At 56.0% G+C, this 27,670-nt stretch overlaps 2 protein-coding genes across 2 annotated transcripts; one reads left to right on the forward strand and one right to left on the reverse strand.

Annotated features, from left to right (window-relative positions):
• Positions 1-544: 544 nt before the first annotated feature.
• DRC5 (dynein regulatory complex subunit 5) lies at positions 545-19,697 on the forward strand. The gene is made up of 6 exons (XM_076003318.1): positions 545-656; positions 10,191-10,557; positions 12,702-13,270; positions 16,733-17,182; positions 18,567-18,777; positions 19,611-19,697. Exons 2-5 carry the CDS (start codon positions 10,284-10,286, stop codon positions 18,774-18,776), a joined length of 1,503 nt encoding a protein of 500 aa, XP_075859433.1. The 5' UTR covers positions 545-656; positions 10,191-10,283; the 3' UTR covers position 18,777; positions 19,611-19,697.
• Positions 19,488-27,638, reverse strand: TMEM151B (transmembrane protein 151B). The gene is made up of 3 exons (XM_012743385.3): positions 27,222-27,638; positions 24,691-25,131; positions 19,488-23,482 (listed from the first exon to the last, which is right to left on the reverse strand). The coding sequence occupies exons 1-3, from the start codon at positions 27,345-27,347 to the stop codon at positions 22,355-22,357; spliced, it is 1,695 nt and encodes a 564-aa protein (XP_012598839.1). The 5' UTR covers positions 27,348-27,638; the 3' UTR covers positions 19,488-22,354.
• Between the last annotated feature and the right edge of the window lie 32 nt (positions 27,639-27,670).

A 27,670-nucleotide genomic window follows, 5' to 3' on the forward strand; every position in this document is an offset into this window, starting at 1 on the left:
AATAAAATTTAAAAAAGAAGAGAAATGCTTTTCATCCTCCTCATCTTCCACTGACACTTCCTGGACCATCTCCCAGCCCCCACCCCACCCCCTAATCACTTCCCTACAAAAGGTACCAAGAAGGTGGTGGAGCGAGGTGGCTCACACCTGCAATCCCAGCACTCTGAGAGGCCCAAGCGGGAGGATCCCTTGAAGTTGAGCCGGGAATTTGAGATCAGCCTGGGCAACATAGCGAGGCTGAAAATAGATGATGATGCTATTGCGCTCTAGCCCAGGCAACAAAGTGAGATCCTGTCTCCAAAAAAAAAAAAAGAAGGTTCCAATCCCCCACCTCCCACCACAAAAAGCCCACCCATTGCTGAATACGCCCCCAAGAAACACTAGGCAGGCCGCAGAGTTCAGCAGCCCCGCTCTCCGCGAGGCTGACTCCAAGGAAACGTCCGAGGCCGGGCCTGGCCGCCTTGCGCGCCACCGAGCCGCGTGCCCGGCGCAGCAGCGGCCGAGGGACGTCCTCAGCGCCGCGCCCGACTCCCCGAGCGGCGGGGGCGCGCGCCCCTCCCCCGCCCGCCCGGGCCCTGGCGACGCGGGGCGTCCCTAACGACCGGCGCCTGCAGCTCTGGGTTTGCGGGAAGGCGAGCGCCGGGCTCCGGGAGTGGGTGAGGCGACATCCGGGAGAGGGGACACCCGACCCCAGCTTTCCCCTACCGGGCCCCCTCACACTGGCGGGGCCGGGAGCCCCTCCAGCGCCCTCAGCCCACACAGGCCGGAAGCCCGCGGGCGGCCGTCGGCTGGGCTCCCACATTTCCTGTGGGAGGAAGGGTGGTCTGTACCGACAGGAGGCCTCCCACCTGCCATCCACTGGAAGGTGACCCGTGCCTCCTCCCCCACCACAGTCGCTGCCCGCAAACTGGCCCAGAGGCTGGGGGTCCCCGTAAGAGGAGAGGGTGCCTGGGAAGGGGGAGGGTGAAAGGAGGACTTGCATCGGGAAGGTCGTGGAGGAGAGTGGCCCTAAGCCCTGGGGCCCCAGTCTTCTCAGAAGGGCTGTCCCCATCCCCAGCTCCTGTGACTGCAATCCCTCCTGCAGGTCCAAAAGCTTCCGCTCACCCTTCCCTCCCACCGCACTGCCGGTTTCCCCTGGTTACCAAGGAGAAGCCCGAGCCTCTTCACCCCAGGTGGGATGGGGGAGGGACCGGTTGGCCTTTGGAGCTCAGCTTCCTTGCTGGGGTGTCCCAGCAGGAGGTAGGGATGAGGGGTGGGGAGCAAAGCTCCGTGGGAGTCCTTTTGGCGAAGAGAGACAGAAGTGGGCAGGAGTCGGGAGGGGGCCAGGCCCTGGGGTTGTGACAAGTGAACGACTGTTTCCCTGAGCCAGAGACCAAGTACGCTGGGCCTAGGCTCCGTCAGAAACACTTTCTGCCCCTCTTCTTGTGATGCCATAAACTGCGAATCCCCAGCTTGGGAGTGACAGGGCCCCAGGGTAAGACATGGTGGGCATGAAAGAGATCAAGGCAGGTGTGGACAAAAGCCCAGGCCCCTAAGGACAGATGGCTGAGGAGGGCTCTCCCTAGGGGACCCTGGGTTTGAGGGCAGGGTGCTGGCTAAGAAGGCAGGCGAGCAGGTGGGAAAAGTGGATGGGGGACTGGTGAGCTCTGTCAGCCAGGCCCTCGCCCTGAGACGGCTCAGGGTAGGCGTCCATGGGCACAGAGGTGCTCCTGGGCTGAAAGAAGGCGGGCACCCCTGCTTCTCCGTGAAGAGGAAGGCAGGTGAGGGCAGTTGAGAGCCAGAGCTGTGACAGCACTAAGGTGACAGCACACCTTCACAACATCTACTTTCCCTTTTGGGCAGGTGGGAGGAGCCTCTGCCCAGAGTGGTTAGATTTAACTGGGGACTTGAGGAAGGGTGGAGTTAAGGCCTGAGACCTCCTCTGTGAGGAGGGAATGCGGGAGGAAGGCCCAGCGTGAGCCACGGGGCAGGAGAGCACAACTCTGCAGCATGCCACAGCGTCTCTGTGGGGCCTCCAGTGGCCCCACTTGTGGAAGGTCCCTGTGCCTGCGGGGAGAGAGCCAGCCCCACAGTGGGTAACCCCGAGTTCCACACTGGAGACAAGAAAGCTCAAGAGCTGGAGGAAGTGGGAGGCCCACTAGGAAAGTGCTGTGAATGACCAAGTTGGCAGCAATTTATAAGCCACCCATGGAAGTAACAGCATCTCCTGGAAGTGAGAGAGGATTTAATTTGAGGATTTAATATGCTTATGTAAATAAGGCATCCCAACATCCTCCTCGTAATATCTAACACATATCTTGAGGGCTGGCTCTGGGCCCAGCACTATATGAAATGTCTCACACACATTAGCTCCTCACTCCTCTGGATGATCCTATGAAGTAGGTACTATTCATTACCACCCCCGTTTTGCAAATGAAGGAACTGAGGCTTAGTGGGGTAGATGATTTGCCCAAGGTCTCACAGACATGGGGGGGGGCAGAATAGAGATTTGACCTGAGGCAGTGCAACTTCTGAGTATCCCGCCAGCTGCTGTCCTGCCTCCTGCTCTGTACATGCTATTGAGGGCCTAGCGCACAATAAATCATAGCTATATATAGCCAAGGATATAGTTCCCAGAACACCTGCCCACCAGATACAAGCCATCAAAAACGAGGACAACCCTGGCCAAACTGGGGCATCTTGTCACTTTCTATTACCTGTGCTTAGGCATGTACAGAGCAGACCTCAACACCCAATGCTTTGAGTTATGGCCTAGTGTGAACATTGTTCCTTGAATGTGATTGCAGGACCCTGGCCCCCAGTCCTGAGAACACAGAGTAGGGGCCTGGGGCGGGGGGCGGGGAGAATTGACCTTGTGCTAGGGATTGTGGCCCTGAATTGGAGATAAGGCCATGTGAAGCCCGAGGGGCTCGTGAGGCAGGCCCCAGAGAGATAAAAGTCCACTGCACATGTCCTCACTGCCCCCCTTCCCCCTCTGAGGGCAGGGAGTGCCCTTGGATGGGGACACCAGGCAGTGGCATGGGAGGTATTCACTCCTGGTGACCCTGACCCCTCTGGAATGGTGGGATTCCTGCCCCGGAGAAGAACTAGAGTCTTGAACATGCTTCCAGTCCTCAAACTCTGAGATTCTCTAACTGGCCCACAGACTCCCCGGGGAGAGAAGGTTCCAGACAGGAAACTGAGCCCTCTGCCACTTCTGGGACTGCCCTCTGTGGGCCTTTGAGGAGTGTCAGGATGCCCCTGGGCCCCCAGCTAATGGGTATCTACTCATCCCTGCAGACTCCCAGGGAAAAAAGTGCCACGTACTGCCACCTCAGCTGCAGATGGTGGTTGCCAGGCCCCACTAAGGCCGGCCTGAGCAGTCAGTCCAGTTATCCCAGCCTCCTGCCTCCCACTCCCCTGGGCTCCCTCCCCACCAGCTCCGCTCTTAGTGGTACCTTCTCTTTGCCTCTTCCTAACTTTGCTTTTGGAATCTGAAACTCATTCACACAGAGTTGTAGAATGAAAATATGTATATATATATATATATCCCTCTTGTTATGTATAATATATAGTCATATTTATTGTATATGTAATCTCTGCATGCTTAAACTGTCTGAAAGAATAATATGACTTCTACTTTTTTTAAAGTTTGCTTCATTAGTGCCAGTATATATTTCGTAATTTACTATGCTTTTGTTTGACCTAAAGTAATGAGATGAATTTTTAAAAAGCACCTCAAGATTGACAAATGGATGTATGCACACATATATGTGACATTAAGATTTTGTTTCATTTAGAGGGAAAATGCATTTTAACATAACAGGCAGGAAAACCTTCTTAGGGCCCTGAAATTCCCCATGGAAGGATGCCAAAGGCCTGGGAGCTCTCTCAGCCCAGGGAGGTCCTCCCACTTGCTCAGGAGCAGGAACATTCTTTCTTCTCTCCTGGTGGAGGGTGGGAAAAGTGTGGGACGGGGGACACATGGAGTGACTGTGGAAGGGCCGTGTGTCGTGGTGAGAGGCAGGAGACCTGCCCTCGGGCCCTGGCCACCAGCCCTCCTAGGTATGGTAGGGCCAGTAGTCTTCTGCTCTGGTCATCAGTTTCTTCACCTGTGAAATGGGGCTAAGGAAGCCCATCTTGCCTCCACTACAGGGCAGTTGAAGACTCAAATGAGAAAATAGTGCTGAAAGGACCTTGTAACTGTCAAGTGCTGAACAGTCGTAAGTCACTGAGACTGTCCCATCCCTGGAGGGATGGGGTATGAGGCTGGAGGCTCAGTGTGGTCAGGAGACGGAGCCAGAGGCCACAGGAGTGAGATATCAGGCCCTGTGGGTAATGACTTGGGGCCTTTGGCCCTTCTCAGCTATCCCACTGAACCACTGCATCTACTGATTTAGGATTTCTCTCATATTTTCATTCACCAAACTGTGAGCCTATCAAAATGGTCAGGACCTTTTTTGGTCAAAAGGGGCAGAAACCCAACTCTTAGCTCCAGCAAAAGGGACTCGTTAGAAGACTGCCAACTTAGCTGTCAGAGCCAAAGGCACTGCCAGGAACCAGGCGGTCCTGAGGGCCTCGGGGACTAGGAAAGGGACTGAAGCTCCCAGGGTGCTTTGTCTTTCATTCTGCTGGTCTCCTCCAGGCTTCATTCCCTCCGGCTGCAAACAGGCTCTGTGTGTGTGGAGGGAAACTACTTCCAGCAACAGGGGATCCATATCCTTCAAGGACATGCGTCCTTCTGCCCACCTCCGCTTGGACAGATCCAAAGGAGGACTCTGATTGGCTTGTGTCAGGTAGCCCCACCTCGACCCAATTGCTCCGACCAATAGGATACTCCTGTTGGCCAGAGTCTATTATCAGAAGGGAGAGGGGCGGCCCCGAGCACCAGCTACCCGCCCAAGGCAGGCCTGGCACTGAGCTGACTGAGGATGAAAGATAAAGATGAGTGGGAAATGTCGCCTGCACCTCAGGGAGCTCACGGTCTAGTGTGAGCGTGGGGAGAGGGTGGGCAGTCAGATCACCGAGGTGACACAGGGACCGGAAGGGGCAGGGTCTGACAAAGGGAGGGGTTGTTTTGAGGAGTTGGGGACAAGCAGGGCTGGAAGGCCCTTCAGAGAGGAAGTGGTGCCTGAGCTCGCAGGTGGCGGGAAAGGCATTCCAGGCAGAGGGAACAGCTTGGGCAAAGGCTGGGAAGCACGAGCAGTGTCCCAGATGCAAAGAGTTAATTCCCAACCGAGCGTCTAGTCACGGGAGGACTTAGACCAAGGGGAAGCCGGGTTTTGCCCTGGCAGCGGTGGCGAGCTGGTGAAGGGCTTACACAGAGGCCTGCGCGGCAGCTCTGCGGAGCCTAAATGTAGAGGACCAGACCGCGTGCCAGAGACCAGTGCTGGACAGCTGAAGCTCAGGTCCAGACAGACAACTGAGGCCCTGGGCTAGGGCAGCGGCAGGGAAAGAGAGCAGAACTGAACTGATAAGCAGATGGCAGGGCTGGAGCAGGGGGTAGGGGGCTGAAGGAGAGAGGTGACTCCCTGGCTTCTGCGTGGATTGAGTTTGAGGGACCTGGGAGACATCCCCAGTGGACCTGAGTCTGGAAGGCAGAGAAGAGGCGAGAGCTGGAAGCCGTCAGCAGGAGTGAGGTGGGCGGGCGACCATGCAACCTCCAACTCCTGGGCTCAAGCGATCCTCCTGCCTCAGCCTCCCGAGTAGCTGGGACTACAGGCATGTGCCACCATGCCCGGCTAATTTATTAATTTTTGTAGAGACAGGATCTCACTCTTGCTCAGGCTGGAAGATTTTTTGACAAAGAATGGTCAGAAGGTAGAGGGAGGCCGGGGAGCAGTGGCTCACGCCTGTAATCCTAGCACTCTGGGAGGCCGACACGGGCGGATTGCTCAAGGTGAGGAGTTGGAAACCAGCCTGAGCGAGACCCCGTCTCTACTAAAAGTAGAAAGAAATTAATTGACCAACTAAAAATATATATACAAAAAAATTAGCTGGGCATGGTGGTGCATGCCTGTAGTCCCAGCTACTTGGAAGGCTGAGACAGAAGGATCGCTTGAGCCCAGGAGCTTGAGGTTGCTGTGAGCTAGGCTGACGCCATGGCACTCACTCTAGCCTGGGCAAAAAAGCGAGACTCTTGTCTCAAAAAAAGAAAGAAAAAAAAAAAAAGAAGGTAGGAGAAGAGCCAAGAGGGTGGCATGCCCAGGGGTGATTACCAAGGGCAGGGGTCAGAAGGGTGACCTGCTAAGGGAGGGGCCATACTTTCTGTCATCTTTATCTATAACACAGGGAGGCAAGGAGTTAGCTTAGCTCATTATCCTTTTAAATATACTTTGTTTTTTATTGCATTAGTTTTTTTTAAATAGATTTTTTAAAACATTTAGAACTAAAATCCTCCTTAGAAGAATCCTTTGCATCTGGTAATAATTTGCTTGCCAAAAATATTTTCATAATATCTATTTTTAAAAAATCAAGAGCTTATTAACTGGAAATTATCAACTCTGATTTTATTATACAGTTAATGTTTTCAATATTTGCCTTAACAATGACACAGAGGGCTGGGCACAGTGGCTCACGCCTGTAATCCCAACACTTTGGGAGGCTAAGGCAGGAGAACTGCTTGAGGCCAAGAGTTCAAGACCAGCCTGGGCAACATAGTGAGACCCTATCTCTACAAAAATTTAGAAAAATTTTTAAAAATTAGCCACGCATGGTGGTGTACACCTGTCATCCCTGCTACTCAGAGGCTGAGGCAGGAAGATCACTTGAGCCCAGCAGTTCAAGGTGGCAGTGAGCTATGATTGTGCCACTGCACTCTAGCCTGAGCACCAGACTCTGTCTCTAAAAAAAAAAGGAAAAGAAAATGACTTCGGGCTTCATGGTATAGATGTTCCTGCAAACGTTGAAAGATGGCAGGGGCTCGTTTTTCTATCAGCCATGCACATGGCAGCCATGTGATGGAGGCCCTGCCCCTTCCTCCCGAGATGGTTCAGGGCCCTGGAACATGCCCCTGGATGGGCCCCGCTGTGTCACGCCCAGAGGCAGGCTGCAGGCATAGAACAGCAGCAAGAGTAATTAAGACCAGACCTTAGGAAGAGCTGCCAGGACCTGAAAGAGGGAGAGGCACTGGCCAGTGAAACTAGGGTCACCCCATCGCAAAGGGCATGCTGCGTGGCCCCAGGTGGGGTTTCCCTAGGTGTGGCCTCCCAGGAGGAAGGAGAAGGGACTGCCTACCAGGAGGGTGCAGCTGGGTGGTGGTGTGAGTAATGCCAAAAAAGCCAACTCCAGGGCGACACCCACAAGTAACCTGGGCTCCACCTGCCAAGCCTGGTCCTGCTCTCCTGGGTGTGGCCCACAGACGTCCTGGGACATATCTGGAGCCAAGTGAAATAACAGAATGTTTTAGGCCAGAACCTTGGAAGCAGCCAGGGAGCCCAGGTGCCGGGCTGGCAGGAGCGGGCTGGCCTGTTGCTCCCTCCCATGACTCCGTACTGCTGTCTGTGCAGCCCCCAGTGCCATCACCGCCCCCTTCCCTTTCACATCCCCCCTGGAAACAGGGAAGGGCCTCAGAGCCTCGCACTCGCTCAAAGATACATCTCAGGTCTGCACTCACAGAGCAGGTGTCCAGGTCATGGCGTCCCACGCCTCGGACCCCTGCCCCCTTAGTGTCTTCATGCCCCGCGTGCCCCTCCGGTACCCTTCACAAATATTATCAGTATTGATCCAGCATATCTCAAAGGAATCTCCACAGCAGCCCACACAGGAAGATACTATTATCCCATTTTACAGATAGAGAAACTGAAGCTTGGGTAGGTTAAGTAACTTGGCCAAGTTCACACAGCAAGTAACTGGCAAAGCCGGAGATGCGGAGCCAGCTGGTGCCTCTAGGCAGCACCCACTCCCAGCCCCGCCTTCAGTCAAAACGCCATTAGTCAGAAAGCACATGGTCATCCCACAATTCTGGACACAATCTGTTTGTAAATTTGCATTTCATTTGCATAAAGGATGTCTCAATGCCAATATATCTTCCCTACACTGGCCCTCTCCCCGCAACCCCTTCTCAGCCAGGCTTTTCCTCCTTGAGATGCCTGGCGGGCTGGGGAGCACCATCTGGTCCCTCCCTCTGCCAAGGACGCCTTTGCTGGTTCAGAGTGTTCCTTCCTGCCGGCCACCGTGCAGCACACCGAGTCAGGGTGCAAATCTGGGGGGAAACTGCCTGGAAGAGGAGCCGAGTGCCGGACAGCCCCGTTTCCTCCTGCGGGTCTCAGGGCAAGGGGGGCCTACAGCCAGGGCGCAGGAAGGGGCAAATGGGGGAGGGCCCCCAGACCCAAACACATCCATCCTCTGTCTTCCGTCTTCAGCCCCAGATTTAGCTGCCTTCTCGCCTCCCACGCCTGCCGCTGCTGTCTGGAGTGGGGGAGGCTGGGAGAACTAGCAGGAAGACTAGGATGGGGAGATGGGAGGGAGGGGACCCAGAGCTTGTGCCCTCAGTGGGCAGAAGAGGAAGGAGCTGGCACCCTGGGCAGGGGTCTGCTTCCCTTCCCCTTTCTGTCTCACCCAGCACTGTCCAGAGTGGTAGCCACAGGCTCGATATGCCTATTGACCCATCGGATTTTGAAGACTCGGTATGAAAGCAGATATAAAATATCTCATTAATAATTTTACATTGATTGCATATTCAAATGATAATAGTTTGGACATACTGGGTTAAATCTAAAATTAATTTCACCAGTTTCTCTTTACTTTTTTTAATGTAGATGCTAAAAAAAAATTTTTTTTCTTTTTTGGAGGCAAGAGTCTTGCTTTGTTGCCCAGGCTAGAGTGGGTGCTGTGGTGTCAGCCCTAGCTCACAACAACCTCAATCTCCTGGGCTCAAGTTATCCTGCTGCCTCAGCCTCCCGAGTAGCTGGGACTACAGGTATGTGCCACCATGCCTGGCTAATTTTTTCTATATATATTAGTTGGCCAATTAATTTCTTTCCATTTATAGTAGAGACGGGGTCTCGCTCTTGCTCAGGCTGGTCTCGAACTCCTGACCTCGAGCGATCCTCCCGCCTCGGCCTCCCAGAGTGCTAGGATTACAGGTGTGAGCCACTGCGCTTGGCCTAGATGCTAAAAAATTTTAAATAGCTTATGTGGGCCGGGTTTGGTGGCTCACGCCTGTAATCCTAGCACTCTGGGAGGCCAAGGTGGGAGGATCACTCGAGGTCAGGAGTTTGAGACCAGCCTGAGCAAGAGCAAGACCCGTCTCTACTATAAATGGAAAGAAATTAATTGGCCAACTAAAAATATATACAAATATAGCCAAATATAGCCAGGCATGGTGGCACATGCCTGTATTCCCAGCTACTTGGGAGACTGAGACAGAAGGATCACTTGAGCCCAGGAGTTTGAGGTTGCTGTGAGCTAGGCTGACACCACGGCACTCTAGCCTGGGCAACAGAGTGAGACTCTATCTGCCTCAAAAAAAAACAAAAAAACAAAACAAAACCAATAGCTTATATGGCATGCATTTTGGCTTGCATTATATTTCTGTCGGCCAGAGCTGTTCTCAACCCTGTCCTCTGGATCAGGCAGTTGCTGTTCTATAAAATGGTGCAGGGCCCTGTTTTGAACTAAATGTTTTTTTATTGTACCTCAGTCTTTTGGCAATACACTCCCCCACTCCAGCACTCAGAGGGCAGTACAGTGTAGGGTTCAGAGCGTGAACTTGATAGACTGATTTTAAATCCATCTTTGATATTTATAAGCTGTGTGACATTGGGCAAGGCAATTAACCTCTCTGTTCTTCAGTTTCCCATCAGAAAAGTGGGAATAATACAAGTTCCAATCTTAAAAAAGGCTTCTGTGAGGACAAATGAACTAATGGGCATAAAGAACTAAACAGTGTCTAAAAATGATCTAAAATTTTGGGCTGCTCCTTGCTAGTTTCATGTGTTGGATAATATATTATGGCTTTTGGGTGCATTATTTTATTCACTCTTCTAAATAATCCCACTAGGACTGTTACCTCATATCACAGAGAGAGCATCTGAAATTCAGAGAGGTTCAGTAACTTGCCTAAGGCCACACAGCCTGTGGGATATGTACCTGGATCTGCTTCTCTCTCTAGAGATTGAGCCTTAAGCACCACTCTGCACCACCTCTCTTGGTAAATGCCCACCAAGACCCTCCAAAGTAACACCTCTACCCTCTTTCTCTTACTCCAGGTCCCCACCTGCATCAAGGACGTGCCAGTGTGAGAAGCTTCCTGTTGCAAGGTCCCCCAGGGGCTAGCTGCCCCTACACTGCCAGCCCCCAGCATGCAGGACCCCGGAACACCAGCGCCACCAATGTCGGCCCTCAGCCACTCCTCAGTGGCTCCCCAGGAAAGGCCCTCCACTGTGGGCCCCACTGCAAGCACACAGCCCTCGAAGGCCTCAGTCACACTTGTCTCCACAAAGTCAAAGAAAACAGGTTCTCTGGGCAATGTCCATCGGATGCGCCGGATCATCGCTGAGGATGCTGAGTGGTCCCTGGCCATCGTGCCCCTCCTCACAGAGCTCTGCATTCAGCACATCGTCAAGAACTTCGCGAGTGAGTCTGTCCCTGCTTCGGGTGGGGAGGAGAAGGCCGGGAGCGGGGCGGGGTGGGAGGGGACCGTCCTGAGCCGAGGCCTCAGCAGCTGGGGCCTGGGGCAGCCCCTGCCCTCCCACATGGTGTCCTCATACCGCTCAGCACTTCCCTTCCTCCCAAAGCCAAGACGATTTCTCCTGCTGTCCCCACTTGCAGGTCCCACCCGCCTCCCCGCTGCACTGTGCCCTCCATGCCTGCACCCTCCCCTGGCCTGTTCCGCTCTCTCCAGCAAAACCCAGCCTACACCGTGTATCCCCTTCCTCCCCCAGAAAGCCCTCCAGGCTAAGCGCCCTCCACTCTGATGGAGTCGTCTGTGCTGTGTATGGGCTCCTGGTTCGTTCCGTGCTCTGTGCTCCTTCCAAAGATGAGTCACCAGCCTCTCCTAGCAGATGTGGTGCTCTCTGCGGACAGGCTGTCATTTTGCCTACAGCAACTGTCACCGCCTGGATATAAAACATATTCATGTCACTTGTTTATTATCTGCGCCCCCTCACTAGGACGTAAACTCCAGGAGGGGTGGACTTCCTCTGTTTTGTCACTTGTATCTCCAACACTTAGAAGAGTGTCTTAAGCCGGGCGCGGTGGCTCACGCCTGTCATCCTAGCACTCTGGGAGGCCGAGGCGGGCAGATTGCTCGAGGTCAGGAGTTCGAGACCAGCCTGAGGAAGAGTGAGACCACATCTCTACTAAAAAAGAAAGAAAGAAATTGCCCAACTAAAAATATATAGAGAAAAAATTAGCCGGGCGTGGTGGCACATGCCTATAGCCCTAGCTACTTGGGAGGCTGAGGCAGGAGGATTGCTTGAGCCCAGGAGTTTGAGGTTGCTGTGAGCTAGGCTGACGCCATGGCACTCACTATAGCCTGGGCAACAGAGTGAGACTCTGTCTCAAGAAAAAAAAAAAAAAAGAAGAGTGTCTGGCACACAATAGGTACTCAAAAACCATGGTCCCCCAACCCCCATGGCCAAGGACCAGCACTGGTCTGTGGCCTATTGGGAACTGGGCTGCACAGCAGGAGGTGCGGGCAAGCCAGGAAAGCTTCATCTGTATTTACAGCCGCTCCCCATCCTTGCTGGCATCACCACATAAGCTCCGCCCCCTGTCGGGTCAGCGGCTGCATTAGATTCTCACAGGAGTGCGAACCCTACTGTAAACTGCGCATGCGAGGGATCTAGGTTGCGCTCCTTATGAGAGTGTAATGCCTGGTGATCTGAGGTGGAGCTGAGGCGGTGATGCTAGCGCTGGGGAGCGGCTGCAAATACAGACTGTCATGGCTGGGGGCGGTCGCTCACGCCTGTAATCCTACCACTCTGGGAGGCCGAGGCAGGAGGATCGCTCAAGGTCAGGAGTTTGAAACCAGCCTGAGCAAGAGCAAGACCCCGTCTCTACTAAAAACTAGAAAGAAATTAATTGGCCAGATAAAAATATATAGAAAAAATTAGCCAGGCAAGGTGGTGCACGCCTGTAGCCCCAGCTACTCGGGAGGCTGAGGCAGGAGGGTCGCTTGAGCCCAGGAGTCTGAGGTTGCTGTGAGCTAGGCTGACGCCACGGCACTCTAGCCAGGGCAACAACTGTCTCAAAAAACATATAGATTATCATTAGCAGAGAGGTTTGACTGTACAATAAATGCAATGCGCTTGAACCTTCCTCAAACCATCCCCCCCCAACCTCATCTGTGGAAAACCTGTCTTCCATGAAACCAGTCCCTGGTGCCAAAAAAGTTGGGGACCACTGCTCAAAACAATATTTGTTTTGAAATGAATCAATCAAATCAGATTGGGAGGCTCTGAAGTCGGGGGTTGTCTCCTCCATCAGACTAGGTGATAAACGAGGTTTGGACCTGAGATTCTTCCTCAGACCGGGAGCTCCCTGGGGCCAGATGCTGAGATGTCCACCTGCAGGCCGGAGCATCCCAAAGCCGGGGGCTATGTCTCCCCCTCAGACTGAGCCTCTGAGAGCAGAGGCTGTCTCTCCTCTCAAACTGGAACTCCCTGAGGCCAGGGGAGGCTCTTACCTCTTTCCTTAGTGCCCCCAGGCAGGCCCGGCCCAGGGCACCCAGAGTCCCCAGCACTCTGACCCCTGCTTTCCTTCCTCTGCTCCTAAAGAAAACCCAATCCTGAAGCAGCTGCTCCCAGAGCACCAGCAGAAGGTCCTGAGCCACCTGTCCACTGACCTGCCGCTGGAGGTGACCGCCAACCTGATCGAGGATGAGAACTACTGGCGCCGCTGCTGCATGCAGCGCTGGCCCGTGTGCCACGTGGCCCGGCACGACGGCAGCTGGAAGCACATGTTCTTCGAGCGGCACCTGGAGAACCTGCTAAAGCACTTCATTCCGGGCACCACGGACCCCGCTGTGATCCTCAACTTGGTGCCGCTCTGCAAGAACTACGTGCGCAGGATCCGCATGGATCAGTTCCTCCCGCCCGTGCGGCTCCCGCACACGCCCCGGACCGGGGACCAGTCGGACTCCGGCAGCGAGGGCGATATGGACGAGCCCGACACGGACCACTACCAGCTGGGTGATCTGGTGGCTGGCCTAAGCTACCTGGAGGAGCTGGACCTGGTGTACGGAGTCAAGGACTGTGGCATGAACTTCGAGTGGAACCTCTTCCTCTTCACCTTTCAGGACTGCCAGTCCTTGGCGGCCACCATCAAGGCATGCCACACCCTCAAGGTACCATTCGCCCCCAGCCTCAATGTCTGCTTCCCGCCCCGCCTTCTCAGCATCTCTCAGATTCCCTTTCCCCTCCTCTTCTTTCCCTGTCATCGTCATCTTCCTCCCATTTCTTTCTTTCATTGACCAAGTGTTTTACTGCATCCTGCGCCAAGCTACTAGGTTCTGGGGATGCAGAGCTGAGCAAGGCACTGCCCGCCCAGCTAGCTCACCACACTGTTTCTCTGAGCGAGCATCTGCACACCAGGCCCTGTCCTAGGTGCTGATGGCGAGCAAAACCTCACCACATGTGCTCTGTGGAGCTAACAGTCTGGTAGGATGAAAGGCACTAATCAGCAACCATATAAACATAAAACTGCAGCTAGAATAGGGTTGCTAGATTTAGCAAATAGAAATACAAGACATCCAATTAAATATGAATTTCAGATAGACAACGAATATTTTTTTAGTATTCGCATGCCCCAAATACTCCATGGGACATAGTTGTTTATCTGAAATTTAAATCATCCTGTATTTTTCTTTTCTGTCCACCTCAAACTGGGATGAACAGGGTATTGCTTTGTTGCCCAGGGCTGGAGTGCAGTGGCTCTAGCATATCTCACTGCAGCCTCAACCTCCTGGACTCAAGCGATCCTCCTGCCTCAGCCGCCCAAGTAGCTGGGACACACACCACCAACGCCCAACCAATTTTTCTTATTTTTTGTAGAGATGGGGTCTTGCTGTGTTGCCCAGACTGGCCTCGAACTTCTGGCCTCAAGCAATCCTCCCACCTCAGTCTCTTGAGTAGCTAGGACTACAGGTGCATAACACCACACCTGGCTAATTGTTTGTACAGACGGTCTTGCTAGGTTGCCCAGGCTGATTTTGAACTCCTGGCCCCAAGCAATCCTTCCTCCTCAGTCCCGAAGAGTGCTGGGATTGCAGGCACGAGCCACCATGCCTGCCCAAGGAGAGATAATCTTATGAGAGATTATAAAAGGGGCATTTGACCTTGCCAGGGAAGGCTTCCCTGAGCAAGTGTCACTTACATAGAGATTAGAAGCAGAAGTAGAAATTATAGTCTAAGGAAAGAGCGGGTAACATTCCAGGCAGAGGGGGCAGCACATAGGGTCCCTATGGGCAGAGTGAACGTGGTCAGCTCGAGTCGCTGAGAGAGAAGACCAGTGGCTGGAGCCGAGTGTGGGGAGCAGAGTGGGATGAAATGGACAGGCGGTCAGTGGTCAGCCTCACTGGGTGCAGGAGGCCCTTGCTAAGGAGTCTGTCTGTATCTGTATTTGCTCTGGGACCCCATCCAAAGGTTTTAGGCAAAAAAAATAAAAGTAACAATATTGGAGTTTTCCTTGTGGAAAGATCACTCTGTGAAGGAGAGTGGCCTGGGCAGGGCAACGGTGAACATGCAGGTCACCTAGGAGATCTCTGACAAATCCTGGTGAAGATGAGGGCAGTTTGAAGTGGGACGGTGTCCGTGGAGACTGAGAGAGGTGGAGAGAGGCGACGGATGTTTGGCAGCCAAGTCAACTGGCAGTCAGACCAACCTGCTGGTGTAAGGACAGTCCAGAGGAAAAGGAAGCAGAAAGAGGTGTCAAGGCTTCCGGCTCGTGAGGCCAGGTGGCTGGAGGGGCCATTTGCAGAGACAGGGGATATGGGATGAGGACCAGTTTTGAGGAGGAAGAGTGTGAGTTTCAGTTGGAGGCATCCCAAGGAAAGGGTCCTTTCATCCGCTGGGTAGAGTGCCTGAAGCTCAGACAGGAGGCGTGGATTGAGCATGGACATGTGTGCTGCTTTCATGGAGGTGGCAGCTGAAGCCCTGGGTTTGGATGGAATCTCTTAAGGAAAGCAAAAGTGAGACAAGAAGAGACCTGACGTGTGGTCTTGGCAGAAGAAGGAACGCTTGCCAGGAAACCAGAGGGAGGAAGGACAGGGGACAGGGCATTGTGTCACAGAGCCACATTTCAAGTAGAGGGAGTGACCAGGGGGGTGGAGTGGAGCTGGGGCCTGGACTTGGCAAGCCTGGAAGCCACTGGGGGGGGGGCAGCTACCTCAGCAGCGTGCCAGGAGCAGAGGCCAAACAGCAGAGGTTTATGGGGAGAGTGGGAGGTAAGGAGTGGATGGCTATGATCAGCTTGTTCAAGAACTTGGCTGTGAAGGGGGAGAGGTAGAGCAGTAGTAGATGCGAGTTTTGGGCTTTCTAAGAAGAAATGTGCATGTGTTTAAAACCAATGTAAGGCTCTCCATCTAGTTGCAAAGAAGGGGCTCTCTATAGGAGAGAGGCGCAGGGTTGCAGACCAAGGAAGGTTCCTGAGAAGAATGGAGGAGCTGGACTTAGGACCGAGTGGGGCAGTTGGTGCTGGGCAGGGGGAAGAGGGGATTGGGTGGGTTGCAACAGATCTGTGTTTGGTATCAGGAAAATGAGAGGTTCCCATTCAGTGGCCGGGAAGGCAGGAAGAGAAGTCACCTGCTGAAAGGGGGCTCAGCAGGGAGGCTCCCTGAAGCCGAAGGAGGCTGAAAACAGTTGACATAGTTGTAGATTATAAGAGGATATTTTGGCCAGAGAAACACAGTTGGGTGGGCACGCGGCATTGCGGGCCTATTGGTGGTTCCAGTGATAGCAACCAGTCCAGTCCCGTCAGGTGACATTCTCCATCATGTCAGTTGTTTGTGCACAGACATGCAAAAAACAGAGAGTGTTGTTGATCCAGGGCTGGGGGTTGGCCAGATAGATGCAGTGAAAAGAGAAGAGAGACAAAATCTCTAAGCTGGCTACAAGGGATGGAAAAAAGGAGTGAACTGAAGAATGAGGGAGAGAGGCCAGGCACTCAGAGGTCTCAGGGAGAGAGAGCGGGGAACAAGCCAGTGGGAAGCAGAGTGGAGGGCTTCCATGTACAATATTCATACTGCAGCACCACCCCTTTCTTTCATTCCTTCACCCCATCCTTTTCCTGCTTTTCACCTTCCCCACTTTCTCGCTAGTTCTTTCCCTGACAACTTCCTCCAATGAGTTCCTCTCCTTGCCATGGTGGACCTTAGCCAGCTGAGGATAGCGCAGTGAGGGGCTGGGGCGCCAGACAGACCTGGATTCCAAACCTGCCTCTGCCACCCACTCACTGTGTCACTCTGGACAAGTAATGTAACCACCCTACACCTCCATTTTCTCTCCATCAGAGAGAACCCACTCTTCTTTATCAGGATGCTGAGAGTTAGAGATAATGGCTATGAAATAAATATTCGAGCAACATACCCAGCACGCAGTGATTGCTCAATAAGCGGTAGACTTTCCCCCTGCTACCTGCCACCAATTCTGTAGCACCCTGTCATGCTGGCTAGGCCTGCCCATCCCAAGGCCAGCACCAGGTGAGCAGAGCCCTAGGCTTCCCTGAGGCTTCCTCTACCTACAAAAGTAGGTCGGTCGGCAGGCAGTTCTCCCTGGCCGGCAGGTGCTGAAAATCCTGTACCTGCCTACAGGTATTCAGACTGACCCGAAGCAAGGTGGACGATGACAAGGCCCGTATCCTAATTCGAAGCCTCCTGGACCACCCAGCTCTGGAGGAGCTGGACCTGTCACATAACCTCATTGGGGACCGTGGTGCACGAGGTGCTGCCAAGCTGCTGAGCCACAGCCGCCTGCGTGTGCTCAACCTGGCCAACAACCAGGTGCGTGCGCCCGGCGCCCAGTCGCTGGCTCATGCTCTGGCACACAACACCAACCTCATCTCCCTCAACCTACGCCTCAACTGCATCGAGGACGAGGGTGGCCAGGCTCTCGCCCACGCCTTGCAGACCAACAAGTGCCTCACCACGCTGCACCTCGGTGGCAATGAGCTGTCGGAGCCCACCGCCACACTGCTCTCCCAGGTGCTGGCCTTCAACACCACGCTCACCAGCATCAACCTATCCTGCAACCACATCGGGCTGGTGAGCCGCTGCTTCTGGGGGCCTTGAGGGCTGAGTGTGCAATCCACCTGCCATGGGGTACCTGCAGGATAAGTGTGAAGCTCTCAGGCTTCACATACTACATACTGCGCCAAGTGTGCATACATGCTCTGCTAATGTATGTACCCCGATATCCACTATTTCTCCTTTAATCCTCACAGTTACCTAATTAAGATGAATATTCTTAACTCCACTTTCCAGATGGAAAATTGAGTCCCAGAGAGGTTAGTGAATTGCCCAAGAGCATCAAGTCTGTAGGCAATGGCAAAACTGTGATTCAAACGCAAGAATGATTCAAAGCCAGAGTCCTTTCTAATAGACAGTGTCTCCCAAACTTTCTTCACCAAGTCTGGGAGTAAGAAATGCAATTTACATGAACACCTCGCGAACATATACATAAATACAATATCATTGAAATTTACTTACTGCTTGTGATATATGCCAATGTTTGCCTTTGTAGTCTACTCAATTTCATGTTTCAAAGTGCTTCTTTGACCCACTAAATTGACTTTGCTACACACTGTTGGGCCACAAAAATGGAATGGCAGCATTCTGCCTCATGACATGAAACTCTTTTAACACTGGGCCTGGCCCACCCAACCTAGAAGGGGCTGGAGCTTTGAGGACTATTGGGGGGGGCTTTGTGTGCTCTAATTTGCTCCTGAACCCTCTACTAAACCTCCCCGTGAGAACAGCCCTGCTTTCACTCATGCACACGCACGCACACGCACACACACGCGTGCACACACACTGGCTCCAGAGGGGGTGCTCTTGGCTACAAAGTAATAGAAAGCTTAACCAGGCAATGGCTTAAATGGGAGGAATATTCAGTATCACCTATACCCAGAGCCCCGTGGCTCAGTGCCACCCTCTGCTCTGCCCACCCCAGCCACGCGGCAGTGGCCTTCTCTGGCGCTTCTCTCAGGGTCCCAAGACAGCTGCTGCAGTTCTGACACGTCACATAGGGGACATACCCAGAGGCAGAAAAAAGGGAGAACAACCCCCCTCTTTTGTTCTCTTTTCAGAGCGAGGAGAACCTTCGCAGAAGCCACCCCCTCTACACTTCCCCCTCACATCTTACTAGATTTGTCCCACATGCCCATGGTTGAACCAAGGAGTGGAATCCCCATCGTTGTCAGAGATCCATGTTTTCCAAACCACTGGGGTTGAGAAATCAGTTTAGTGGGTCTTGCTCGCCATTTTCCAAGCGGGAGTGGAGTAGAATATGTCAATGTGCTGCACAAATAGGTTAGGTATCCTTTTGCGGAACGTTTGTTTTAGTGGCATGTCTGCATATAAGCGTGTGTGTGTGTGGGATCCTGGCTCGGGACGTGAAGTGACCCCTTCCCTCTCGCTCCTGTCCCAGGACGGCGGGAAGCAGCTCCTAGAAGGCATGACAGACAACAAGACCCTCCTGGAGTTTGACTTGCGCCTGTCAGATGTGGCCCAGGAGAGCGAGTACCTCATCGGCCAGGCCCTCTGTGCCAACCGAGAGGCAGCCCGCCAGCGGGCCTTGAATCCCAGCCACTTCATGTCGTCGATGACTGCCAACGTCCTGGAGAACTCTGCAGGATAAGGTGGGGGCCAGGGCCAAGGCAGTGCCCCAGCCCCATCTCTCATTTCATGCCCTTGTCTTGCCTGCTGCAGAGTCACACCGGTTCAGAGGGAGGGGGAAAGGAGCCCACGCATATCCTTGGAGAGAGTGATCAGGGCTGTATGGGTAAACATGTGAAGCAGAGGGAGGGGGCCTGGGACAGGGGAAGAAGAGGTATGAAGTAGGACCCAGCCCCTGTGCCCAGGGACCCCCCCCCCATGACCAACTTCTTTCCGGGATAGGGAAGTCAGAGAGGATTCTTAGAAACTATCCCTGCCCAGACTTTCCCATGGGGCTACCCATTTCCCTAACCCCCTGTCCCCTCCCCAACATTTTCCTCTGCACTGAACAGATCCTTGACCTTCAAACACTCACATACACTCTCCTCTGGCTACAGCAGAGCTATGCCTGGCTCTCTCTGCCACCCTCACCCCTGCAGATGCTACCTCCCTGTTGCTTTACTCTGCTTCAAGTGATCCAGTTCTACAGGCCATGCCATCCCCTAATCCCTCAACCTGGGAAGAGGACAAGGGAGGTGACACAAGGGCCTCAGACCCAGTGGCTTCCCCTGGGGAAGCAACTGCAGATGACAACAGCTAGAGAAGGATGGCACTATCCCTGCCATCCATCCCAAAGAGCTTCTCACAAGAGGGAGGAGATAGGGAAAGAAGTGCCACGCTGGGCAGGAAAGTCAGTGAGTCATCCACATCTTTATTATCCACCAGTTTGATTTGTACAATCTTTGCGCTTGGAAATCCACAACAGAAAGGCCACAGTGTGATGCACCCAGTTGACAGAGACCTGTCTTCTCCCCAGCCAGGCCCAGCCCAGCCCACAAGCCCTTACCCCCAGGACACATGGAGCCTTCCAGGAGCCCTCCATGAGTCCCCATCGCTGTGTGGCTGCCCACCCTGGGCGCACACCCACAGGAACCACATCAGCCTACGGGGCACAGGAGGACCTGATGGATTCAGGCTGAGCCCCATCCCCACCCTCCCTGGGCTGAGTGGCCCAGAACCTCCAGACCTGTGTCCCCAAAGGGTGGATCAAGGAGTGTCTGTTCTCCAGGGACTCCTTCCAACAAGCAGGCGCTGAGCAGAGCACCAAAGGGGACTTGGGAGTGACTGCATGTGTGTGCCTGTCTGGGCAACCTAGAGTCTGTCTGTGCCTGACACCCTCTGACAGTTCCAGAGTGCAAACGTGTAGGTGTGAGGGTGTGTGTGAGTGTGTGTATGTAGCCACAGCTGCTAGCAGAGGTTCTAATTAGAGAAACAAGAACATTCAGTGTAAAGTTTAATTTTAGAGATTAATTAATTTTCTGGTTTTCATTTTCCCTGGCAATCAATAAAGCTACCAAGAAAATAGACCAAAGAATTGGTTTCTCTCTAAGTCTGTGCGTGTGTGGGAGCTGAGGCTGTTTGTGTGAGAAGACCTAGGCAGAAATGGTCAATACAGGCAAAAATAATAACAGGGGCCCCCCCTTCCCCACTTCCGAAGCCAGGCTGTTGCAGGAACAGGCCTGCAGCAGCCAAGTCCCTCCGTCCTTGGAGCCATGAGGTGGTGGGGCTGCCCCCACACTGGACATGACATCCAGGTGCCAGCTGGCCAAGGACTGGGGCCTGAAGCCACAGCTCGCCACCTGCACCTCACAGATGTCTGTTCAGAGGAAAGAGGGGTGCTCCAACTGCTGGGCCCGGAGCACAGACCCAGGGTCCAGGCTCAGTGCTGGCAGGCAGGTAGGCACTGCTGCCCAGGAAAACCTGGTGGGCAGCTGTTCCTCCTTCCCAAGCCTCCTCTCCCTCCTCACTCAGCCATCTCTCTAGGTGGAAGTAAAGCTCAACTCCCTGATGAGCCATAGGCCGTGGTGTCCCTCCAATCTGGGCCCTCACATTCCCCCTGGGGAGGAGGGGAGGGGAGCCAGAGGCCATGTTGCATAGGTGGAGGCCACGCCCACTGGCCTGGCTGGGCTGGAGGAAGATGGGAGGGGCTGAAGGGAAGGAAAGAGTTCTGATGGCTCAGGGGACAAAAGAAGCAACAGGGGTGAATGGCCCAAGGGTTATCCTCTCTAGCCTGAAATGTGAGCTCAATCCCTGGGTGCTAAATCTGCTGGGGAAACTTTAGCTAGGGGAGTTGACAGGGCACGGGGGTTGTTCACAGACATGCACACCAAAGCACAGCAGGGTGGAGTTGGTGGGGGTGGGCATGGGGAGAGAAGGCGGTGTCAAGAGCTTTTGGGGAAACAGAACATAAGGCCAGCTCCCTGGGGTGCTGGCAGGATTCCCCTTTGAAGACCCTGGGACACACAGCAGGGCTTCAGCTCATGGGATACGGAAAGATGGAGGGACCAGGCAAGATTTTGAGAATTCCTGCCATTGGAATTGAGTATTTCTCCAGCTGGGGTTTGTGATGTCCCCAGCCCTGCAGAGGTGTATGCGAGGGACAAGCACACCCCATTCCTCCCCACAGGTCCGGGGAAGGCAAAGGCCCCTCCCGACAGACACCCCACCTGTACAGGGCCTTTCACTCTACCCTCCATGGCCCTTGACTCTCTTGCTGCCTCCCTGCTTCCAGAGTTTCCCATTGTCACCCAGGTCTATCTCATGCTCTCTCCACTTAATCACCCACCCTGGCCAGTTTTAATGCCACCTTCATGGCATGTCACTCTCTAAAGGGAGTACCTGCCCAGAACCCAGGTGAGCAGGCTGCTGGGAGGCTGCAGGGTTTAGAGAAAGGACTGAGGGACTCAGCCCGCCACACTTCACCTGCCCCTCCCCCTGCACCCTGGCAACTGGCTCTTCCCAGCCAGGGAGCCTGCAGCGAGCCAGGTCTGCATGGTGAGCGCAGTCCCTCCAGGACCCGGGCTCCTGGGGCCCAGTGAGATAAACAACACTGGAGGGAGTGGCAGAAAGGAAACCCCAATCTTTGGGGTCAGCGCCAAGAAGAGGACGGCAATATTTCCACGGTGTTGGGATGGAGTATTGGGGCTGACACGCGGGCCCCGGCCTCAGACCCACTGAACTCATTAGCTGGTTGGAAGCCAGCCTGCTGGTCACCAAACCACCACCCCCTCGACAGAGAGAGACCCCAGGGGGTGAGGCAAAGGGGGAAGGACAGCCCCAAGTTCCCTTCCCCACGGCCTCTAAACCTCCTGGCTGCATGCACAGCGAGGGCCGCTCACCAGAGGTGAGGCCCAACGGGGGTGCCACAGCACAGTTGCCAAATAACAGTCAGAAGATCCATTGAGAGGCCGGACAGGACATCTCGAGTGTGCGTGTAGGGAAGGGTGGTGTCCCCTTAGAAACTAAGGGGTGGGGGGCTGGAGGAGAGGACTCTAACAGGGTCGGTTTCTCGGGCAGCTGCGGATCCCCTCCCACCTGTCTCTTTATGTACAGGGACGGCGGGGGTCTCAGCCCCATCGAGGTGCACCCTTCCCTCCCCTGTCCCCTCCCCCCAGCACAGCCCCAGTCACCATCGTGACTCGCCCGCTTCACGCAGTGAGCACAGTCCGGTGAGGAGCCGCAGGGAGGGAGGGCGGCGCGGGCCTCTCCAGCGGCTGGAGGTCACAGTGAGGTCTCTACGCAGGAGCCGTGGCGGTGCAGCGGCCGGTGGCTGTGGCCCAGACACCCCTCCTGCCGGTGGACGATGAGGACCGGGAAGTAGAGGGCGTCGTGGTAGGGCGGCGGCGGCCCGGCCTCCTCCTCGTCATCGTCCTCGTCGTCCCCCATGCTGGCCTGGCTGGACAGCCGCGTCTGCTCCGTGGGGCAGCTCGCCTCGTTGACGCTCCCGCTCCGGCTGCGCCACAGGCAGCTGCGCCGGGAGCCGTAGAGGCGGCCGAGCGAGAAGCGGCTGCCCCCGCAGCCCGCGCCCCCTCCGGGCCCCGGGCCGGCCCGCGGGCTGGCGCAGATGCTGAGCGCGCTGCGCGAGAAGATGGACGAGCTGCTGACCGCGCGCTGGCAGTGCTCGCAGCTGCGCCGGTACGGGGCCACGCCCGCCGCGCCCGGGCCGCCCACCCCGCCGTAGCGGCACGACGGCGCGTAGCCGCCGCCCGCCGCGCCGCCGCAGCGCGCCCCCAGCCCCGCCAGGTCCATGAGCACCGCCTCGGAGTAGCTGGGCACCAGCTGCTGGTTGGAGCGGATGTGCCACTCGAGCTCCGTGCTGTCCACCGTGTTGACCCGCGGCAGGCGGTGGGTGAGCGGCGGCAGCAGCTCGTCGCTGGGGCTCAGGCCGCCGCCCGCGCTGCTCGCCGAGCCCGGGCCCTCCAGGCCGAAGAGCTTCTCCACGTGGTAGTGCGCGTAGGCCGTGCGGTACTCGGCCAGCACGCGCAGCGGCCACGACAGCGTGAGCAGCGCCGCGGCCCAGAAGGCCGACGAGCAGGCGTACCACGGCGGCCTGGCCGGGTCCGGGAAGGCCACCATGAACTCGCGGAAGTCCACGTTCTTGAGGTGCATGCCCTCGCGCGCCTCCATGTAGTCGTCCAGGCCTTCGTTCTCCGCGAAGAAGCGCGCGCGCTGGCACAGGTACGCGTTCTCGGCCTCCACGCTGGCGAAGCTGAAGCACTTGGTGAAGCGCAGCCGCGTGGCCGGCGCGCCCTCCAGCCCCACCAGCGCCTTGGACACGTCCCGGACGCCGCAGCGCGCGTAGTCGAACTCGGCCTCCGCCACGTGCGTGTTAACGCGCTCATGGTACACCTGGGGTGGGCGCGGGGGAGGCGGCCGGAGTCGCGAGGAGCCCGCGCCGCGGCGCCAGCTCCGTCCTCGCCCGCCCTATCGCTGGTCTTGTTGCTCCGTCAAACCCTAAGCCTGCCCTGGTCTAGGTCCCGCCCGGAGCAGGGCAGGATCTTTACCTCTGATTTCTAGAGCAACTGAGGCCCTCAGCTTAATCGGTGAGTTAGAGATGAGGACGGGACCGGAACGTAGTCCTCTATGTGCATTTACATTTTAATTAAGCGCTGCTTCCTCTGGAGTCAGGCCCTGGCCGTGAACTGCCCCTCTGGCTTGCCTGATCCTTTGCCGCTGCCTCCACTGCCCCGTGCTGCCCGCTCATAACCACAGCCTCCCTTCTTCCCTTTTACAGGTGTGTTTCTGCGTGGGCTTCCCAGAGGAGCCGCCTGAGGAACCCCTCTGCCTCCAGTCTCCCCGTCCAGCCTTAGCGAACACTCAGTCGCCGCCTTGCTGCTCGCAGGCGCCAGGCTTCCGTCTGCTGCTCCCTACACTGAGACAGATCGCCTGCCTGCATCTGGGAACATCTCCTCCAACAGGACCCCAATTTGTCTAAACTTGGCCGCTCCAGGAGCTGCTGATTGACCTGCCCACCTCCCCTGAGAGCCTTGGACTTGGGATCCAGGGATCTGGGTTTCAGTTTAGCGCTGCCATTTAGGAGCCGCAGACCCTGGGCAAGTCACTGATTTTAGGTGTCTGTGTCTGTGAAAGAGAACTCGGTAGCAGTCACCTCACTGAACAGGTGAGAGCATGTCGTGAGACTGAGCTTGTGAAGCCATCTCCAACCATTAAGCACTAAACAGGGTAGACCCTGGAGCCAGAGTGCTTGGGTTCAAGTCCCGTCTCCAACACATACCAGCTATTTGACCTTGAACAAGTTACTTAACCTATCCAAGCCTCAGTTTCCTCATCTGTAAAATGGAGGTAATACCTACCTCATAGGGTTGTTATGAGGGTTAAATAAATGATTTTAATATTAGTAAAGTACTTAGAGCAGGACCTGGCTCCCAGTCAGTGCTTGCTGCTGTTATCATGGTTGTAGTTATTGCTCTCCCTTTGCAGTGCCGGGTGGGAGCTTACTGCTGCCTTGTGCTCCTCCCATGGGGTGTGGGGGACTGGGACAGGTCCAAGCACCACTTCCCATCCCGAATGGCCTGCACTCCCCTCCAGCTCCTCACCTGGGTGGTAGTGTAGGCGTCTCCGTTGCGGTACCGGGTGACCTGGCGGGTGCGGCGGACATAGTGGTAGCTGATGGCCTTCCACCAGATGCAGGGTGTGGCCTGCTGCATGCGGCCCACACGCTCCCGCACGCTGCTCACGTCCACGCGGTGCTGCAGCTCATGGCGGGCTTGGCAGTGCCAACACTCCACCAGGTAGACGGCGTACAACATGAGCAGGAAGGCCAGGGGGATGTAGACGTAGCCGTTGGAGCAGGGGCTGTCATGGTACATGAGGCTGTTGCCCTGGTAGGCGCTGCTGAAGGTGAGGCGCGTCACCGTGGTGACGTGGCACCAGGCCACTGCCCCCAGGCAGCCGTACATGAGCAGCGAGAGCAGGAGGCACTTCCAGTGGGATTCACGGCAGAGGGACTTGGTGAAAGAGGGCTGGATGGGACGCTGCTGCTCAGATGGGCAGGGAGAGGGGCCAAGATGAGTGGGAAGTGAGACAGTGGGCAGGACCAGGCACAGAGATGGATGCAGGGATGGAGGGGCAGAGGCCAGCACCAGAGATGACAGGCAGAGACACAGGGATATGGAGAGAAAAGGAAAGACCACAATGGGAGCAGGAGACCAGAGATAAAAACAGAAAGTGACACAGCCATGAGGACAGGAAAGAGGACCAGAGTGCCAATGCAGGAAAGTACAGAGAAAGAGAGACACCCCAAGAGACAGAGAAGGATCAGAGCCAGAGATACAGGCCCAGGCGGCAAAGAAGACACAGATGGATGGCATGGCACCCAGAGAGGCAGAGTCCAAAGACAGACACAAAGATGGCAATGACACAGGAGAAAGTGTGGATGGGGAAGACGGGAGGACAGACAGGCATCAGTGAAGGCAGGTCCCCAGCCTAGAACTCTTCCAGATGTTCCAGGGAAGAAGGAGGGACCCACTGACATCACCTCCCCACTTAACAAGTGAGGCCCTCACTTATTCCAGATTTTTTTCAGTCCTAGGTTTTAAAGAAGCTATTCCCTTTGACCCATCCACCTCCCTGACCCTCACAATTAGCCTAATACACCTCCTTTGGAGGAGGGCCCCCAGGGAACCCCAAGCCCTCTCTCAGTCCCCATATTCTGGACCTCAGTTCCCTTGTGAGTCTCCCTCCTGCACCCTGACATCCTTCCTTCTGTTCTAGGATGGAGGGGAGGGGGCTGGGGTCCCTTGAGCAGAAGACAGTCCAGGAGAAGGTATCCAAAAGGGCAGAGGCACCTGGCTGGGGAGAGGATGGGGATAGCAGAGGTGGGGTGGGCATAGGTAGGAAGACGTTCCAAGTCCAGCCATTTGTCAAGAGAAAAACGATTTTTGGTACTCTCCTGGGGCCTGTCTGTTAGAGTACTTGGCACATTCTGTCTCAGAGTTGGCCCAGTGAGTTGTTTACATGTCTGGCTCCCCGCTAGACTGGGTGCTCTTAGGGCAGGGCCCAAGCCTCATTCCTAGTGCCCACCATGGTGCCGGCACCTAACACGTAATAAATGAATATTGAGTTTGATTTCTCATGGTGGTCTCTGTTTTCCCACCTCTCCTCCCTCCTGACTAGCTTAAGGAACCTCCCCCCACTCCTATACACAACCTTCTGCTGGGATCCTGACTTTTCACCTCAATTCCTCAGGCTTTACCTGGAGGCCAGCCAGGGAAGGCAAAAAAGAGTGGAAAGGCAGGGCACAGTAAAAGGCAGGGGGGCCTGGATCTGGAAGTAGGGGTAGGTAGGTGAGCTCTAGGAAATAGCACACAGGATATGTGGACAAGGAGATTAGGGTACATGTGCTTTTGGGGAGCCTTGTCCTTGGGAGGTGTGTACGTATGTGCACCTTTACGTGCCCAGCTGGTGTGTGCTTGTCCGAATGTGAGCACATCTGAAAGGGGCACTTCTACCTGCAGGTCCGACTCTGCCCTAGTGCAGTGTGCGTGTGTGCAAAGTGTGCATGTGTGTGCACAGTGTGCGTGGAGGACCGAAGAGTAGGGCCCCCAACTAGGGCTATGGGGAAGCAGCAGGAGTTGGGAGAGAGGGGCGCACACCCTAACACACACTCCCAGTGACTCGGGGGGAATCCCCCTGTAAACGTCTGACCTCCCTTAGGGCCCCAGCTCAGGTGACACCACCACTTCCCCACGGTACCCTCCTGACTCTGTAGCCCCTACAAGTCGCCCTTCTTGGCCTTCAAGGTGGCAACCCCCTCCATGCGATAGGATCCCCGCCACCATCCTCACCCCACCTTCTCTCCTCCGCCCGGGGTCCGCGAGGCTCCGCCCCTAGGCCCCTCCCCCTGCCCAGGACCCCCCTGAGCCCCGCCCCCGACGCGGCCCCTTCCCCGCCACCGCGGACAGCTCCGGCCGCCGGTGGGGGCGGCGGCGCGGACTGCGGCTGCGGCGGCCGGCTCGGGGTGCGGGGCGCCCGCCGCGCTGCGGCGGAACCGGCGGGGGCCGCGCGCTGTGGGGGATGGGGGCCAGGCTGCGGCCGCGCCGAGGGAAGGGGCGCTGCCGGCTCTCACCTCCTCTCGGGCGGGGCCCTCGTCCGCCGCCGCCGCCGCCGCCGTGGGCTCCTCCGGGACCCCGGGGCCGCCGCCGCCGCCGCCACCGCCGGCGCTCTCTCCCGCGGCCGAGCCAGGGGGGGACATGGCGTAGAGGGGGTGCGTCGAGCTCAGGACCTCCCGGGGGGCTGCCGGGGGCCCGGGGCATCCTGCGCGGGCCCTGGGGAGGGAACGGGAGGGGGCGGGGCCCTCGCTGCTCCCCACCCCCCGCCGGGGGGAGGGGGCCTGGAAAGGGCACCGGGGGTAAGGGGCTGGGGGCTGGGTGGGAGGCAGGCTGGAGGGGCCGGGCAGGGGGGCCGGGGCCGGGGGCGGGTGTCACCTTGAGGCCCTCGCGGCGCCGCTCCGCCTCCCGCCCGCTCCCGCCGCCGCCTTTTGTCTGAGCCGAGCTGGAGCCAGCGCGCCCCCCCTTC

Source organism: Microcebus murinus, chromosome 5 (genome assembly GCF_040939455.1).
Source record: "Microcebus murinus isolate Inina chromosome 5, M.murinus_Inina_mat1.0, whole genome shotgun sequence".
In the NCBI taxonomy this organism is placed as follows: Eukaryota; Metazoa; Chordata; class Mammalia; order Primates; family Cheirogaleidae; genus Microcebus; species Microcebus murinus.

Bases quoted from the DNA above. Each gene is read 5' to 3' on its own strand.
- TMEM151B (XM_012743385.3), bottom strand. From the start codon at position 27,347: ATGTCCCCCCCTGGCTCGGCCGCGGGAGAGAGCGCCGGCGGTGGCGGC. The intron at 25,132-27,221 runs GTGAGAGCCGGC...CCATCTGAGCAG, and splicing joins AGGGCCCCGCCCGAGAGGAG to CAGCGTCCCATCCAGCCCTC. The intron at 23,483-24,690 runs GTGAGGAGCTGG...CGCCCACCCCAG, and splicing joins ACGCCTACACTACCACCCAG to GTGTACCATGAGCGCGTTAA.
- DRC5 (XM_076003318.1), top strand. From the start codon at position 10,284: ATGCAGGACCCCGGAACACCAGCGCCACCAATGTCGGCCCTCAGCCAC. The intron at 10,558-12,701 runs GTGAGTCTGTCC...CTGCTCCTAAAG, and splicing joins CATCGTCAAGAACTTCGCGA to AAAACCCAATCCTGAAGCAG. The intron at 13,271-16,732 runs GTACCATTCGCC...ACCTGCCTACAG, and splicing joins AGGCATGCCACACCCTCAAG to GTATTCAGACTGACCCGAAG.